The sequence below is a fragment of the Hypomesus transpacificus genome, unplaced genomic scaffold (genome assembly GCF_021917145.1).
Source record: "Hypomesus transpacificus isolate Combined female unplaced genomic scaffold, fHypTra1 scaffold_131, whole genome shotgun sequence".
NCBI lineage: Eukaryota > Metazoa > Chordata > Actinopteri > Osmeriformes > Osmeridae > Hypomesus > Hypomesus transpacificus.
In genome coordinates, this window is record NW_025813707.1 from 452,607 (window position 1) to 466,530 (window position 13,924).

Genomic DNA, 13,924 nt, shown 5'->3' on the forward strand with positions numbered 1-13,924 from the left:
CACATCAGACATGTACTGGAGATACATCAGTAAAGTTTCCACTTTTGACATACACTTTCTTTCTTGCCCCATCTCCCATGTCTCCCTTCCAGGAGATTGAGGAATGTGTCTTTCTACTAGAGAAAGAGTCTGTGGCTTTTAGTCCTCAGCTGGGTCCTCTTCGAGTCCTCCCCCTTCATGTTGGCCTAGGCCGGGCCACCCAGCGCATCTACGAGCCCGAACCTGAAGCCTCTGTGCTGGGGAAGACGGAAAGCTCAGAAAACCAGGAGGATCTGAAAGCACCAGGGTCAGAGCCATGGGTTAAACGCAAAGTCATACTCACAGACACATTAGGGGAAGCTTCCTTCTCTCAGCCTGGAATACGATACGTCATTGACACTGGCCTTCAACTGAAAACAGTGAGTAACTCAGTAAGATTGAATGACATGTAGCTTCATGAAATCATTTCATGTTTTTATTTGCGTACTAAAAGCAATATGGTGGTTAATATGGTATGTAGTTTTGACATTGGTAGAGATAAAGAAGTCAATTGATGAACCATTCTTTGATGATCTCATCCCATTCTTGTCTCATAGGTTTATAAACCACAAATCAGAGCAGACTCCCAGGTCTTACGGCCAATCAGCAAGCACCAGGCAAACATGCGCACTCAGAGGATCAACAGTCACTTACCAGGTAGATTCACTTCGAAGTCCTAATAGGATGCTTGTTTTCCCTGCTAAAGGTATGGAACATACACTGATGAGCCAAAACATTATAACCACTCACAGATTAAGCGAATAAGGTTGATAATCTATAAACAAGGTCTGCGTATATGTGATGGTAAGCAAGGAATCAGTTCTCGTAGTTAACTTGTTGCACATAGGAGAAATGGGTTGGAGAAAATACATGAGCGACTTTGAAAAGGGCCAAATTGTTATGGCCAGAAGACTGGGTCAGAGAATCTCTGAAACGGCAAGGCTTGTGGTGTGCTCTTGGTTAGCAGTGGTGAGTACCTATTAGGGCTGGGCGATATATATATTTAAAAAATGATATCTCGATATTGCCTCCAAAAAATACGATATTCGATATATATCTCGATATGTTTGCATTTGCATTCAAATAATAAATGAAAACATCATTTTCTTTTGCCTCCATTAGAAAACAACCAAAACCATTTCGATAGAACAGCTATTGTTACAAAGTACAAAATGTGTAGTGCACATTTTTAGCAGTTGCCATAACATGGTACAAAATGGACCTCACATGGAACAATTCATGTAGAAGTCCTTGTGTGACAAGACAAAAAGAGAGCAAAAGAGAGTGCCTGTGCGAGTGCAATTTTCAGTTTGTGTGTGTGTGTTTGTGTCTGTGTGTGTATGTGAACACAGAGTAGCCAGACGGTGATCTTAAAACACAAGCAACACAAGGACCAAAAAATAATAATATATTTTTTTAATATTCAATATTCACAATATATTCACATTATACATCGTTGTCAAAATGATTGCAATATTATCGCTAATATTCAATATATCGCCCAGTCCTAGTACCTATTGACGTTGGTCCGAGGAGGGACAAACCGGCGACAGGGTGTAGAGTGCCCAAGGCTCATCGATGCACGAAGGCAACGAAGGCTATACCATCTGAACCAACATAAGGTCTACTTTGGCTCAATTCACATCAAATGTTAATGACAGTTGATATAACAATGATAATGGTGAAACGGGAAGAATTTGTCACACACATTGAATTGCACCCTGCTTTTTAAGGGGCTGCTTAGCTGCAGCCCGGTCAGAGTGCACTTGATGAATAAGGTGATGCGTCCTGTTCTCTTCTACATTATGTGGATGGATGTACAGTACTAGTGCACTGTTTACCTGGGGAAGTGATGGCACCAGGATGCATTGTGGAATGATGACAAGCCGGTGGAGGGAGTATGATGCCATTTTGGATATGACACTGTAGGGGTTAATATATGCCAAACACTCAAAACTAATTCCCGTATGGTTTAAAGGACGGCCTGATTTGAAATCTGAAAATCTTCTGAGGCCCACCCAAACCTTTAATCACAACTCTAATCAACACATAAACTAGGGATGATTAAATGACCTTAAGATTTTAACAGATAAAAAATGTATTAACCGACAATGTATGTTTTGTATAGCATTTTCTCTGGAGCTCATATTAACTTTTATACTACAAGAGGGCGCCCCATTTGACATTTTTTTGTTTGGCGGCGCCTTTTGTTGAATAAGGGTAGGCGGACAAGAGCAGCCGTTTTGAGCGAGAGCCTTATTGTTTTATTAATCTGTTCGTTTAAATTGTTTGTGCTTCACCAATTAATGTTTCGCAAAACTAATGTGCCGCAAGAATTGTTCAAATAATACTTAAACTGACAAAAAGACGTGTTTTGTATCTTATTAATTATCAATCGATTATTGATTGTTAGCGTGCTCGGTTATGGAAAACATAATTAGTTTAAAGTTAATTACACAAAATTTGCAACCCTAATGTTACAACCAGGTCTAGGGTCTAGCCGCAAAAGGAAAGAGCGAGACCACTACCCAACTTTGCGTTTGGTTTTTGTATTTATTTAACCACAATATTGTTATGGTTGTTATGGTTGTAGCCCTTACAACTCAGTTTTGAGGGCTAGGGTTAAACTAAGGGCTAGGGGTAAGAGGTAGGGGTAAGGGGTAGTATTGGGATTCGGCCTTAATTTAGCTTGCTTTGCCGAGCTAGAACAACGACGGAGCCAGATATTCAAGTTTACAGTTTCTTTACAGTTTTTTTTTTTCGCTTTGGTACTATTTTCACAAGTATGTGGTAAAACCTCACAACTGTTAGTAAAAAACTCAAAGCAGATCATCAAAAAGTCAGTTTTTTCAAACATGTAATCACATGTTCAATTGACAAAGTACAATGCACAAACTACACAATCACTTATTCACCACACCTAATCAGTGTGTCATCAAAGCAATACCTTTCATATGAAGTAATTGTCTTTCACAATGCAAGGCTCACAATACTTTTGATATGCTTCTTTTCTAATTTGCGTAAATACATTTGACCAACACTTAATCCAACTGATCTTAATGGTTAAGGACTGAACCGTTTGGTAAACCTATATATATTCATTTCAGCAATAAACAGTATATTGATTTTGAGAACTACAGAAATACTGTAAAATGTGTTTTTGTACGAACGTATAAATTACTGTAACCACACATGATGAATACTCGTTATTGCTACTTGATTTCAAATTGGGGTAACCACAATTGGTCATTAGATATATGTAAAAGTGGGGGCTTAAACACTGACAATTTCTTTCAACATGGAGGATAGACAGCAAGGAATAGGAAGAACTCGTGGACAAGGAATCTGTCAGAGAGGTGGGCATGGGCGCCAACAGAGAAGTCAGAAACTTGGACATGGGCACCAACAGAGAGGTCAGAGAGGTGGGCATGGGCACCAACAGAGAGGTCAGAGAGGTGGGCATGGGCTCTAACAGAGAGGTGGTCATGGACTCCAACAGAGAGGTCAGAGAGGTGGACATGGGGTCTTTGCAGTAAATGTTTTGTTCTCATTCAGTTACATACGTAATAGAAAGTATACCTATGTTACAATTATATCTGAAAAATACAGTAGTCTAAAAAGTAATTTGGCCAAATGATTGTAGACAATGTCTTCATTGATCCTTCACTTGATTACACATAGGATGGATATAATTTGGAAGATAGATTATGTAAATTTGAGTAATGTAAATGCATTGCCTAATGTGAAACTGACACTGTAGTCTGTCTTTTACATAGTACTGTAGCATATTCATTTCAGCACTTCTAAGGGCGATTTGAAACATTTATCTTGCATTGTTTGCTGTTGGATGAACTGATTGTTAAAAGTACTAAACTGAAAGCAGATCATACTGTTGTGTTTCGGTGATTAAACCAAATGTTCCCATTAAATATTACAATAATCTTGTGTTTGAAACAATGATTATGTGGACTGAAAGCATTCCATCAGGTTTTGAAAGAATGACTAGCTGCGTTACAAGTGTGATCAGTTTGGATCTTTGACTAAGAGTTTTGAAAATGTACACCTTACTTGTGAAAATAGTACCAAAGCGAATAAAAAAACTGTAATCCGACACAATACTTAAGCAGTCAAACTAAAAACACGAAGTAAAAAGAACAACGTATAGGCCCTGCACGCATAGGTAATACTACAGTACTGATAGTATTGATTTTCGTAAAGTTCACATGTATCTGCTTCTTGATCTGACTTGTACCGCATTCTGACAGTTGTCTGCAGTGCCTTAGCTTCAGCTCACAAGCTCGGGACTGGTTATCGCAAAGTATAACGTGTACAGCTAGTTGCAAGCATGCACGAGTTTGGAGCTAGGAACAAGCTTCTGTGCAAGACCGGACGAGTCAGTCTGGAAAGATGGCGCGGTCCATTTCGCGCTCTCGCTTGCCTCACTGCGCCACTGAGCACTTTTCACAGAAATGATTGGGGACGCCATCTTGGAAGAAATATCTAGCTGTGTCTATTAATATACAAGTCTATGATCAGCACTGGATCCCCTCAGGGCTGCATCCTTTCCCCTCTGCTCTTCTCCCTGTACACCAACAGCTGCACCTCCAGTCATCAGTCCATCAAACTTCTGAAGTTCGCAGGTGACACCACCCTCATTGGGCTCATCTCTGACGGGGATGAGTCTGACTACAGGTGGGAAGCTGACAACCTGGTGACCCGGTGCAGCCCGAACAACTTGTAGCTAAACGCTTTCAAGACTGGAGGTGTGTTGTGGACTTCAGGAAAAACAGCCCCACTCAGCCCCATCACCCTGTGCAACTCCCCAGTCAGCACTGTGGAGTCCTTCCGCTACCTGGGCATTATCCTCTCCCAGGACCTGAAGTGGGAACTGAACATCAGCTCCCTCGCCAAGAAAGCACAACAGAAGATGTCCTTTCTGCGGCAGCTGAAGATGTTCAACCTGCCAAAGACAATGGGCCTCATTCTTGAACATTTTCTTAAGTTTCTTCTGAAATGTTTCTTACAGGCTTCAGAAAAACAACGTAAGAAAAACACATTTTGCATACATACACGCCCCAACAGCTCCTTATAAGGGCACGCAACAGCAGTGACGTGTGCAGTCAGAATCGACACAATTAGGAAAGCAACAGGAACGCAAGTTATGTCCAAGCGAAAAGCAACCAGTGCACAGGTGTAAAACATCATACCAATAAGATGAGCAGTGGAATTGTTCTCCATTGGATCTAACAGTGTGCACACAAAGCAAGGTTAATTATTTAAATCCAAAGATGTCTGTTATGGCAAGCCGTTTTATCATTTAACCAATGAATTCTTGATATCCAAAATTCGAATTCTTGATATCCAAAATGCAATTCTTGATATCAAGAATTCAAATTTTGGATATCAAGAATCCATTGGTTAAATGATAAAACGGCTTGCCATAGTCTGTAGAGTTGAACGAAATCACCAACGATTTCTCATAACTTCATTAACACTTCAAACACGGAGAGTTTTCTTAAATGCGATTCCTTTAAACCTTGTGTTTTTTTAAAGAATCGCATTTGAGACAACTCTGGCCGATTTACGACTGCTATTTCGAGTTAGGAAAGTTCAGAACAAAAAAACTTTCATGAATGCGAAATATTTTCCTCCAATTCAGAAGAAATTCCTTCTTAAATTCTTCTCAACTGCTTTCGAGAATGAGGCCCAATGATGGTGCACTTTTACACAGCCATCATTGAGTGCATCTTCACCTCCTCCATCACCATCTGGTACACTGCTGCCACTGCCAAGGACAAGAGCAGACTGCGGCGTATCATCCGCACTGCTGAGAAGGTGATCAGCTGCAATTTGCCATCTCTCGAGGACCTGCACACCTCAAGGTCCCTGAGACGAGCAATGAAGATTGTGGCCGATTCCTCGTAGCCTTTACACACACTGTTCCAGCCACTCCCCTCCGGCAGGAGGCTGCGGTCCATCAGGACCAAAACCTCACGCCAAAATAAAAGTTTATTTCCGTCGGCAGCTGGCCTCATCAACAAGGCCCAGAACTCCCAACTGCCACTAACACTGGGCCTCATTCACCAAATGTTCTTAAGAACAAATTTGTTCTTAAACCCCACTTGCGCAGTTTTCACAAAGATTCTTGACGGCTCAAGGTGGTAAAAGCTTAATAAGAAGGCTCCAGGGAGAGGCGGCTGGCAAGGAAAAAATGATGCCCAGTGTGCAACCACTTCTAAAGAACCCACACGACCACAGCATGCTTGGCTACCACACATGATACACTCAGATAAATGTGCCAATCGATTATTCTGTATTCTAACATACTTCAAATAGGTAGAATCTTAGATATTTGTTTCACTATGTTATGTATGTATGTTACAGGAGCTGTACAAAAGACAAACCATAGGGGCCAAACTAATACTGACGTGTTCTATGCTATAAAGTTATTGAATTTTTAGTTTTTAAATGGAGGTTTGTATAGATTTAACCTTTGTATTTGTTCATGTCATGGAAACAGTGCTTTAATTGGTTGCCAAGCCGCGAAGTGGCGAAGCCACCTTAAGTGTTTTCTACGTATTCTTATTCTTATTCTTATTATTATTGGGGTGTGCATGCCTTCGGCGAGCACAAACCATTGTTCTCTCTCATGTATATTTATTTATAATTTATTATTATTTATTTTCCCACCCCTAAGGATCAGTCAATATTTGGACAACATAGGTGTCAAAAGTTTTGTCTTGCTAGCGATTGAGTTGCTTGTATTGGGATTTAGCAAAAGGCTTTGTTGAGAAAGCGATTTCGAGTGGAACTGCAATCTCAGATTTTTGATTTAGGTTGTCAAAGTCTTTGTAATTTGAGCGAGTGCGGGTCGCCCGTGAGACCGCCTAGTCTTTTAGGCGGCAGCCATGCTAGAAAGAGTCATAGTAGTATTTTTGTAGCTAATTTTATAGTTCAATTTTACACGAAAAAACAGAGGGAAATGTTATGACGATACGACTATTGTGAAGACAGCCAGGTGGTGAGATTTTTATGTAGGTTGCTGTAAAAACGTTGATTTGTTTGCTACGTGAGACCCCCGTCAGCCTCCATTGACGATTGCGGCAGCAACAACAGTGTTGTTAGCGAGTGGTGACACTCGTCGACAACAGTTTTGTAGATCTGTGTCTGATGAGTATTTTCTTAATTTCGTACCAGGGTCAATTCTACATCCAAATGGAGAGCAGTGTTTTAAAGATATGGCGATTGTGAAGACAGCCAGCGGGTCAGCATATTTTTGTTATTTGTGTAAAACTTGGAATTTGAGTGAGACCGTGTCTTGTTTTGACGTTAGCCTCTGAGTCACAGACTCGGCTCGCCCACTGGCAGTGTGTAGTAGTAGGTTACAGTACTGTCTTCAATGCCACAGCTATGGCTAAACTTTATTATGTCTTATTACGCGGCTGTTCTTAATGCTGTAGAATGCTCCATTCACTTGAATGAGGCTTCCCAACGTTCTGCAGTGAACAATTTTCTCATATTTGACCGTTGCTATGCATATTTGACCGCTGTCAAGGGAAGTGACCTTTTTGCCTCGGATTCACGTCTTTCGTAGAACTCCGCAAGTAGTCCGGTAACTTTTCAACCCCAGCGTACTCTGTTGCTTAGCGACGTCAGCTGATTTGAAGCATTGATATATATAAACATTAGATGTTTCGTCCGCGTTGTCGCCCAATGGAGTCGAACGTCTGCACATGGCGGCCATCTTGCTACAGTGAACTCGCTCACCCATAACATTGAGTTGGTGCTACATGTACTTTTTAAATAACTATAACTTTCTCAATATTCAACCAATTTTTTTACGGTTTGGTTTGTTATCAACGTCAGATGTAGTTATGCCACTGCATACTTCTATTCAATTTGTTTTTAATTACATAATTATTCATAAGTATTTAGTGGCATAGCTACATCTCTGTCGTTGATAACAAACCAAACCGTTAAAAAATCAGTTGAAAATTGAGCAAGCAATGGTTATTTAAAAAGTACATGTAGCATCAACCCAATGTTATGGGTGAGCGAGTTCACTGTAGCAAGATGGCCGCCATGTGCGGACGTTCTAAACTCCGCCGTAAGACATCTAGTGTTTATATATATATCTATGATTTGAAGCCTAAAGATTGTTCAAAGTCTAGGCGTCAGCGTTGTTCAGCGTCTTTGGCAAACTATTTCTCTGCTGATCAACAATACAAATGGTAACAAATACATTGTAAAAAGACACACTGTGTTAAGTTATTTTTGTTGGCAAGTAGCCGTGTAATAAGTGGGATAATGTATAGTACGCCGGTCATTATTGGGAAAATAAGCCCCTTCAGGGCGAAACAAAACCCCTTTGCTTCGCGTCGGGGTGTTGTTCGCCCTGTTGGGGCTTAATTTCCCGATAATGACCGGCGTTCAATACATAATCTACGGTGGCCGACGTGCAAACGCGCTGCAAACTAAGAAAAAACATCCATAGACAAAACACAAGCAAATTAAGAAAACATCTTCATTAATTTGACAACACGTGCAGCATTCAGCAAACACGCCGCAAATACACACAACCAAATACATAAACACGCTGCAAATAGCTTTGCAAAAACGAAAGCACTCAAACCAAAAACGCTGCAGTACATAAACGCGTTGCAAAAACGAAAGCACGCAAACCAAAAATGCTGCATCCAGTTTTCACAACGGAAGTTTTCCAGGCCTCTAGGGGGAGAGCCAAGTGGAAGATCTGGATTTTCGGCCCCATGGAGCGAGAGAGAAAGAGAGATATATGAAAAGTTTGGACCAACATCGAAGTAAGTCTTTTGAAAAACTGTCAAAGAGGAGGGGCACATGTAAAAATGAATACTCTTTGATGCAATTCTGTGACAGTGAGCTTAGGACTTTTTTTTACTTCTCTTACCATCCTCCTCACTGTGCGTTGTGGCAAGATAAACATGGAACCTCTTCCAGCCTTGTTTGTCACTGTTCCAGTTGTTTTAAACTTCTTAATGATTCCTCTGACTGAAAATATGGGCAAGTCTACACAAAAATGTTTCAGCAGTCACAAACTCAAGATCCTCCCATGGCCATCTCAGTCCCCAGACCTCAACCCAATCGAAAACCTGTGGGGCGAGCTAAAGAGGTGAGTGCATAAGAGAGGACCCAGGACACTGGATGATCTAGAAAGATTGTGCAAAGAACAATGGTCAAAGATCCCTCTCTCTGTGTTCTCCAATCGTGTGAAATGTTATAGGAGGAGATTAAGTGCTGTCTTGTTGGCAAAAGGGGGTTGTACAAAGTATTAACATCAGGGGTGCCAATAATTGTGGGACACATGATTTCAAGTTTTTTTTTTTTTTAAATGTGTGATTTTTTTTTTTACCACTAAAGTAATGTACTTAGAAGAAAGGTTGGATTTTTCTCTTTTTTTGCATTTGGGTTCTATGTTTTTTTTATTTTAAGGAGAATTTTTAAAAATCCACGACCACATCTTAAACAGGGGTGCCAATAATTGTGGAGGGCACTGTATGTATTTGGTTGTGTTGTGTGTATTTGCAGCGTGTTTCTATATTTGCAGCGCGTTTGCTGAATGCAGTGGTCAAATACATGTTTTCTTAATTTGCTAGTGTATGGTCAATTTGCTTGTACTTTGTCTATTTGTAGCGTGTTTGCACATGTCGGCCACCGTAATTATCCCTTACAAAATAAACGTTCTAATTTCCGGCGCTTTCAAACAATCAGTGAAGTGTGGATAGCAACAGCAGCTAGCTTGCCTTGAGCAAACTGCTTTTGAATTAGCCATGTCCCCCTAAATTAATATCGAACTTATTTACGTTTTGGGGGGCTTATTTTCAGTTAGCAGACGGTACTATTTGAATCGCAATTCCATCTGAAATACTGCCAGTGACAACGTTGTTACAGTAGTTTGTTCCAAGGGGGTTTCTTGTTTCAAAGGGTGTTCTTAATGAATTATGCAATATGAGTAGGCTAAATGCTTGAAAATATCAATAGATGGGAAAACGGACCCACCTGCAACCGACGCAAGCAAGCACACCCTACAATTTCCCCAGAAATTGTACCCTCTCTAGTTATACATTTTCTTCTGTTCAAGTTCAAGTCTTTTATTTGTCAGGTACACAGAACAACATAAGGTTAGACTGGGCACTGAAATTCTTAAGACAAGACAACGCAAGCACCTGGAATAACATAACATACAAGTACACAGAACATAATTTACATCTATGCTGAGCTTAAATAAGTGAAACTTCCTAAATATACAGATAGCAATAAATAATCGACTATACTAACCCTAATACTAAAACTTCCTAAATTACAGATAACAATAAATAGTGCACTATACTAACCCTAAATGCACAAAAAACCTGTTTCAACCCTATAACCTATTCTAACCTAAGTGGAGTACAGTCCAATAGTGCAAATTTGCAGATCAGTGACTTTGTCAATGACCATACAGGAGCCTGGTGGCGAGGTACAGTAGTGCGATGTTACTGATAGTGCAACCAGTAGCTGAAAGTGACAGTGTATAACTGACTAGTGTGCAGTAAGTCAATGTCCATATTAGTGTCCATTCAGAAGCCTGATGGCCCTTGGGTAGAAACTGTTGTCCAGTCTGCGTTTGCGCGACCGGATGCTGCGGTAACGCCTGCCAGAAGGCAACGGGGTAAAGAGACTGAAGGATGGGTGGGAACAGTCTCTTAGAATCCTGCCGGCTTTCCTTAGGCAACGTGTGTGGTAGGTGTCCTGTAGGGCTGGGAACTTGTGGATGTGGCCGAATTGACGTGGCCGCCATTTTGATTGAATGAATATGACGTTTTTTTGCTACCCCTCCTATAAAGTTTGTCCAATCTTCACCAAATTTGGCACAGATTCTATTCAGACCAAGCCTCACAAACAAACATCACATGCTTTCTAAACCTTTTGACTGGAACAGCCAATCAAAGTTGTCAACCAAGCCACCATAAAAGAAGAGAGGTCGTATATCAGCACCTCTTTACTGCATTGGCACCAAACTTTGTATAAGGACTAGGGACCCTGTTCTAAAGAGGTCCAATAATCATGCCATTTCACCTCTAGGTGACGCTGCAATAAGCAACAAAAACATTTTAACATGGTTTTTGATTTTCAAAACAGTTTTTCCGGTAAAGCTGATCAGAGTCGGCGATGAAGCAGCCAAAACAGGAAGTGAGATCATATCTCAGGAAATATTTGCTGAATTGACATCAAACTTGGTATGGTGTTCGGGACCCTGTTCCAAAGAGGACCACAAAATATTGTGTTATCTAACCACTAGGGGGCGATCCCGTGTCTGACACATGTTAACTTGTGATACCAGATGAATTGATGCGGCTGCCATTTTACGTTTTCTAAAAAGTTGTTTCCCTATTCCAATTCAAAATGTATCTAATATTCACCAAATTTGGCACAGATTATCTTCAGACCACAATCACCTTGACATGTCAAAATAGGACTGAATTACAGCTGTTTAAACTTGGGCTAAATCTGACAACCGCTTGCCAGTTGAAAAACTGCTTATATTATTACACAGTAACTGAATACAGTCATTTCCAGCACTGAGAATAGCTCACTAGGATAAATTGGTGTCCTGGCAAGGGCTGTAAGAGGTTAAAAGCCAACGAGCCTGCCATGTCACTGGTTTTCGGTTTAGCGAGACTGTAAGCCATTGCAAAGGAAGCCAGGTACAACACAGTCGCTAGCTACCTGTAGTCTAGTATGTAGTCATGGCAATCCTCACTTGAGATGGGTATCGAGAACCGGTTCTTGTTTAGAACCAGTTCCCAGTGAACCAATTCCTTGGAATCGTCAGCTAAATTATTTAACGATTCTGCTAACGGTTTTCTGTGGCGTTGCGCATGCGCGAACTTTTCTAGTTTATTCAAACTGCTGCAAACATGGCAACTAGGCAGAAGCTTTTAGCTCCGGCATTCGTCTCCCATTATTGATCACTTCACGTTAATTATTGGAGGGCATGTGTTATCAGCAAACATTCGCGTTGTTGTGTTAAGCCATTATTAAACTGAGCACATTGATTTTTATTCCATCATTAAACTTAGCATTTTAATTGTTTAACAGAATGGCCAATGTTTGACACTGTCACATTATATGATTTGACCTTGGCTGAAAATTGAAGATTCTATAGCTAAGCTAGCGTAGCTAATAGAAGTGTAGAAGAAGAGCAACGGAAAAATGTAAATGTGTATGTATACATACTGTATATGGTGTGCAGCATTATAGAACATTATATAAAAGAAAATTAATGTAAACTAAAAAGTGCATTTCCTGCAGAAAATGCATTGGAAAGCTGAAATTAATTTAAAAAAATTGCTGATAATACAGAAATTAGAAAATACCCGCAAGCTGAAATGAACTTAAAACATGTGTGAGTCACACAAAAGAGGCGTGTTGAAGCTAAACTGCATCATCTAACAATGCCAAGAGCTGAAATACAATGCGGGAGCACCTGAAAGCTGAACGGTTAAACTGTACTAGTAGAGGAAGTAGAATATTCGTTTTAGTAACTGAAATTATGGAAACAGAAATACTACTCTACCGGCAGTTTCAAAAACGTGTTCCTTCTGCTTACTCTGACCAATTTGTCACCAGATTTGCATTGGTCTCTATGGGTCAAGAGTTGGACGTTGTCTCGCTTTTGTGGGGCTCTGAAAAAATGTGTAAGTCTGTTGTATACCACAGACAACTGTCTACCACCAACACAAAATTAGCTTTCTATTGATCCAAAAATGAAGCATGAAGAGTGAAAATTGTTGCAATGCTGGCAAATTACAAATACTTTTTGAAACTAATTTCGAAGCTCTAAGCGTTTGTCAGCACTCTAGGCTTTCCACATACACACCCATGTAAATCTCAGAAACTATTAGAAAAACTCATGGAACATAATCAGTGATATTGAACAAAGTTGAATAGATATTAAAAAGCTGAATAAAAAAAAAATGTTTAGAGTTTTCCCAACATTTTAAAGTTTAAATGGTGGCTGTGGCTAAAATATTGAGGAAGAAGAAGGATTTGAAAGTTGAAGAAGTTTAACAGAATTGAGAGGATTTGAAAAAGAACTCCATTGGAAAACCATTTAAAAAATATTATGAATATTGATTTACGTTAATTCAAACATAAGAGGTAGAAAGCTGAAAAAGTCATAGCAGTCATAGCCTGAAACTGCTGAATTTTTTGATAGTTGAACGGTTTTAATAGCTGAAGATTTGAAGGTGCTGAAGGGTGTCACAGAAGAAATAGAAGAAGTTGAATAAAGATCCAAAGAACAATACTTGGAATGCTGAAGCAGTATTCCAACCATAAACCCGTTTGTGCTCTCTTTTCCCCCCCTTGCCTATTAAGAATCGATAAGAGAATCAATAAGGAATCAAATTGATAAACAGAAATTGATAAGGAATCGGAATTGTTTAATATGGAAGCAAATCGTGACCAAAATTCAAATGAAAATGCATTTCCAGAAATGCATTTTCATTTTAAGAATGTGGCTGCATTATTTGACTCATAAATCAAATTAGTATTCAATCATCCTATTTGCATTTTCATTTTCTTCTTTAAGACTGCTCATTCTTTCCCTTAATTAAAATGAAAACGAAAAAGACATTTGAAATTTAATTTTCAAAATATGCCCCAGCAAATAGATACCAAAATTCAATTTGAAATGTAAAATTTGAAAATGAAAATGCATTTCCAGAAATGCATTTTCATTTTAAGAACGTGGCTGCAAAATCGTGACCACAATTCAAATTCAAATGCATTTCCAGAATTGCATTTTCATTTTCAAGAACGTGGCTGCAAAATCGTGACCACAATTCAAATTCAAATGCATTTCCAGAAATGCATTTTCATTTTA

The 13,924-nt window shown here is 39.7% G+C and overlaps 1 protein-coding gene across 3 annotated transcripts in view; it reads left to right on the forward strand.

Annotated features, from left to right (window-relative positions):
- Positions 1 to 13,924, forward strand: part of dqx1 (DEAQ box RNA-dependent ATPase 1) — a 56,684-nt gene that overhangs the window by 20,119 nt on the left and 22,641 nt on the right. For all 3 annotated transcript variants that reach the window (XM_047050905.1, XM_047050907.1, XM_047050906.1), the window contains 2 exons: positions 93 to 398; positions 576 to 675. In XM_047050905.1, coding sequence (XP_046906861.1) covers positions 93 to 398; positions 576 to 675 — 406 coding nt within the window. The remainder of the gene's footprint in view (positions 1 to 92; positions 399 to 575; positions 676 to 13,924) is intronic.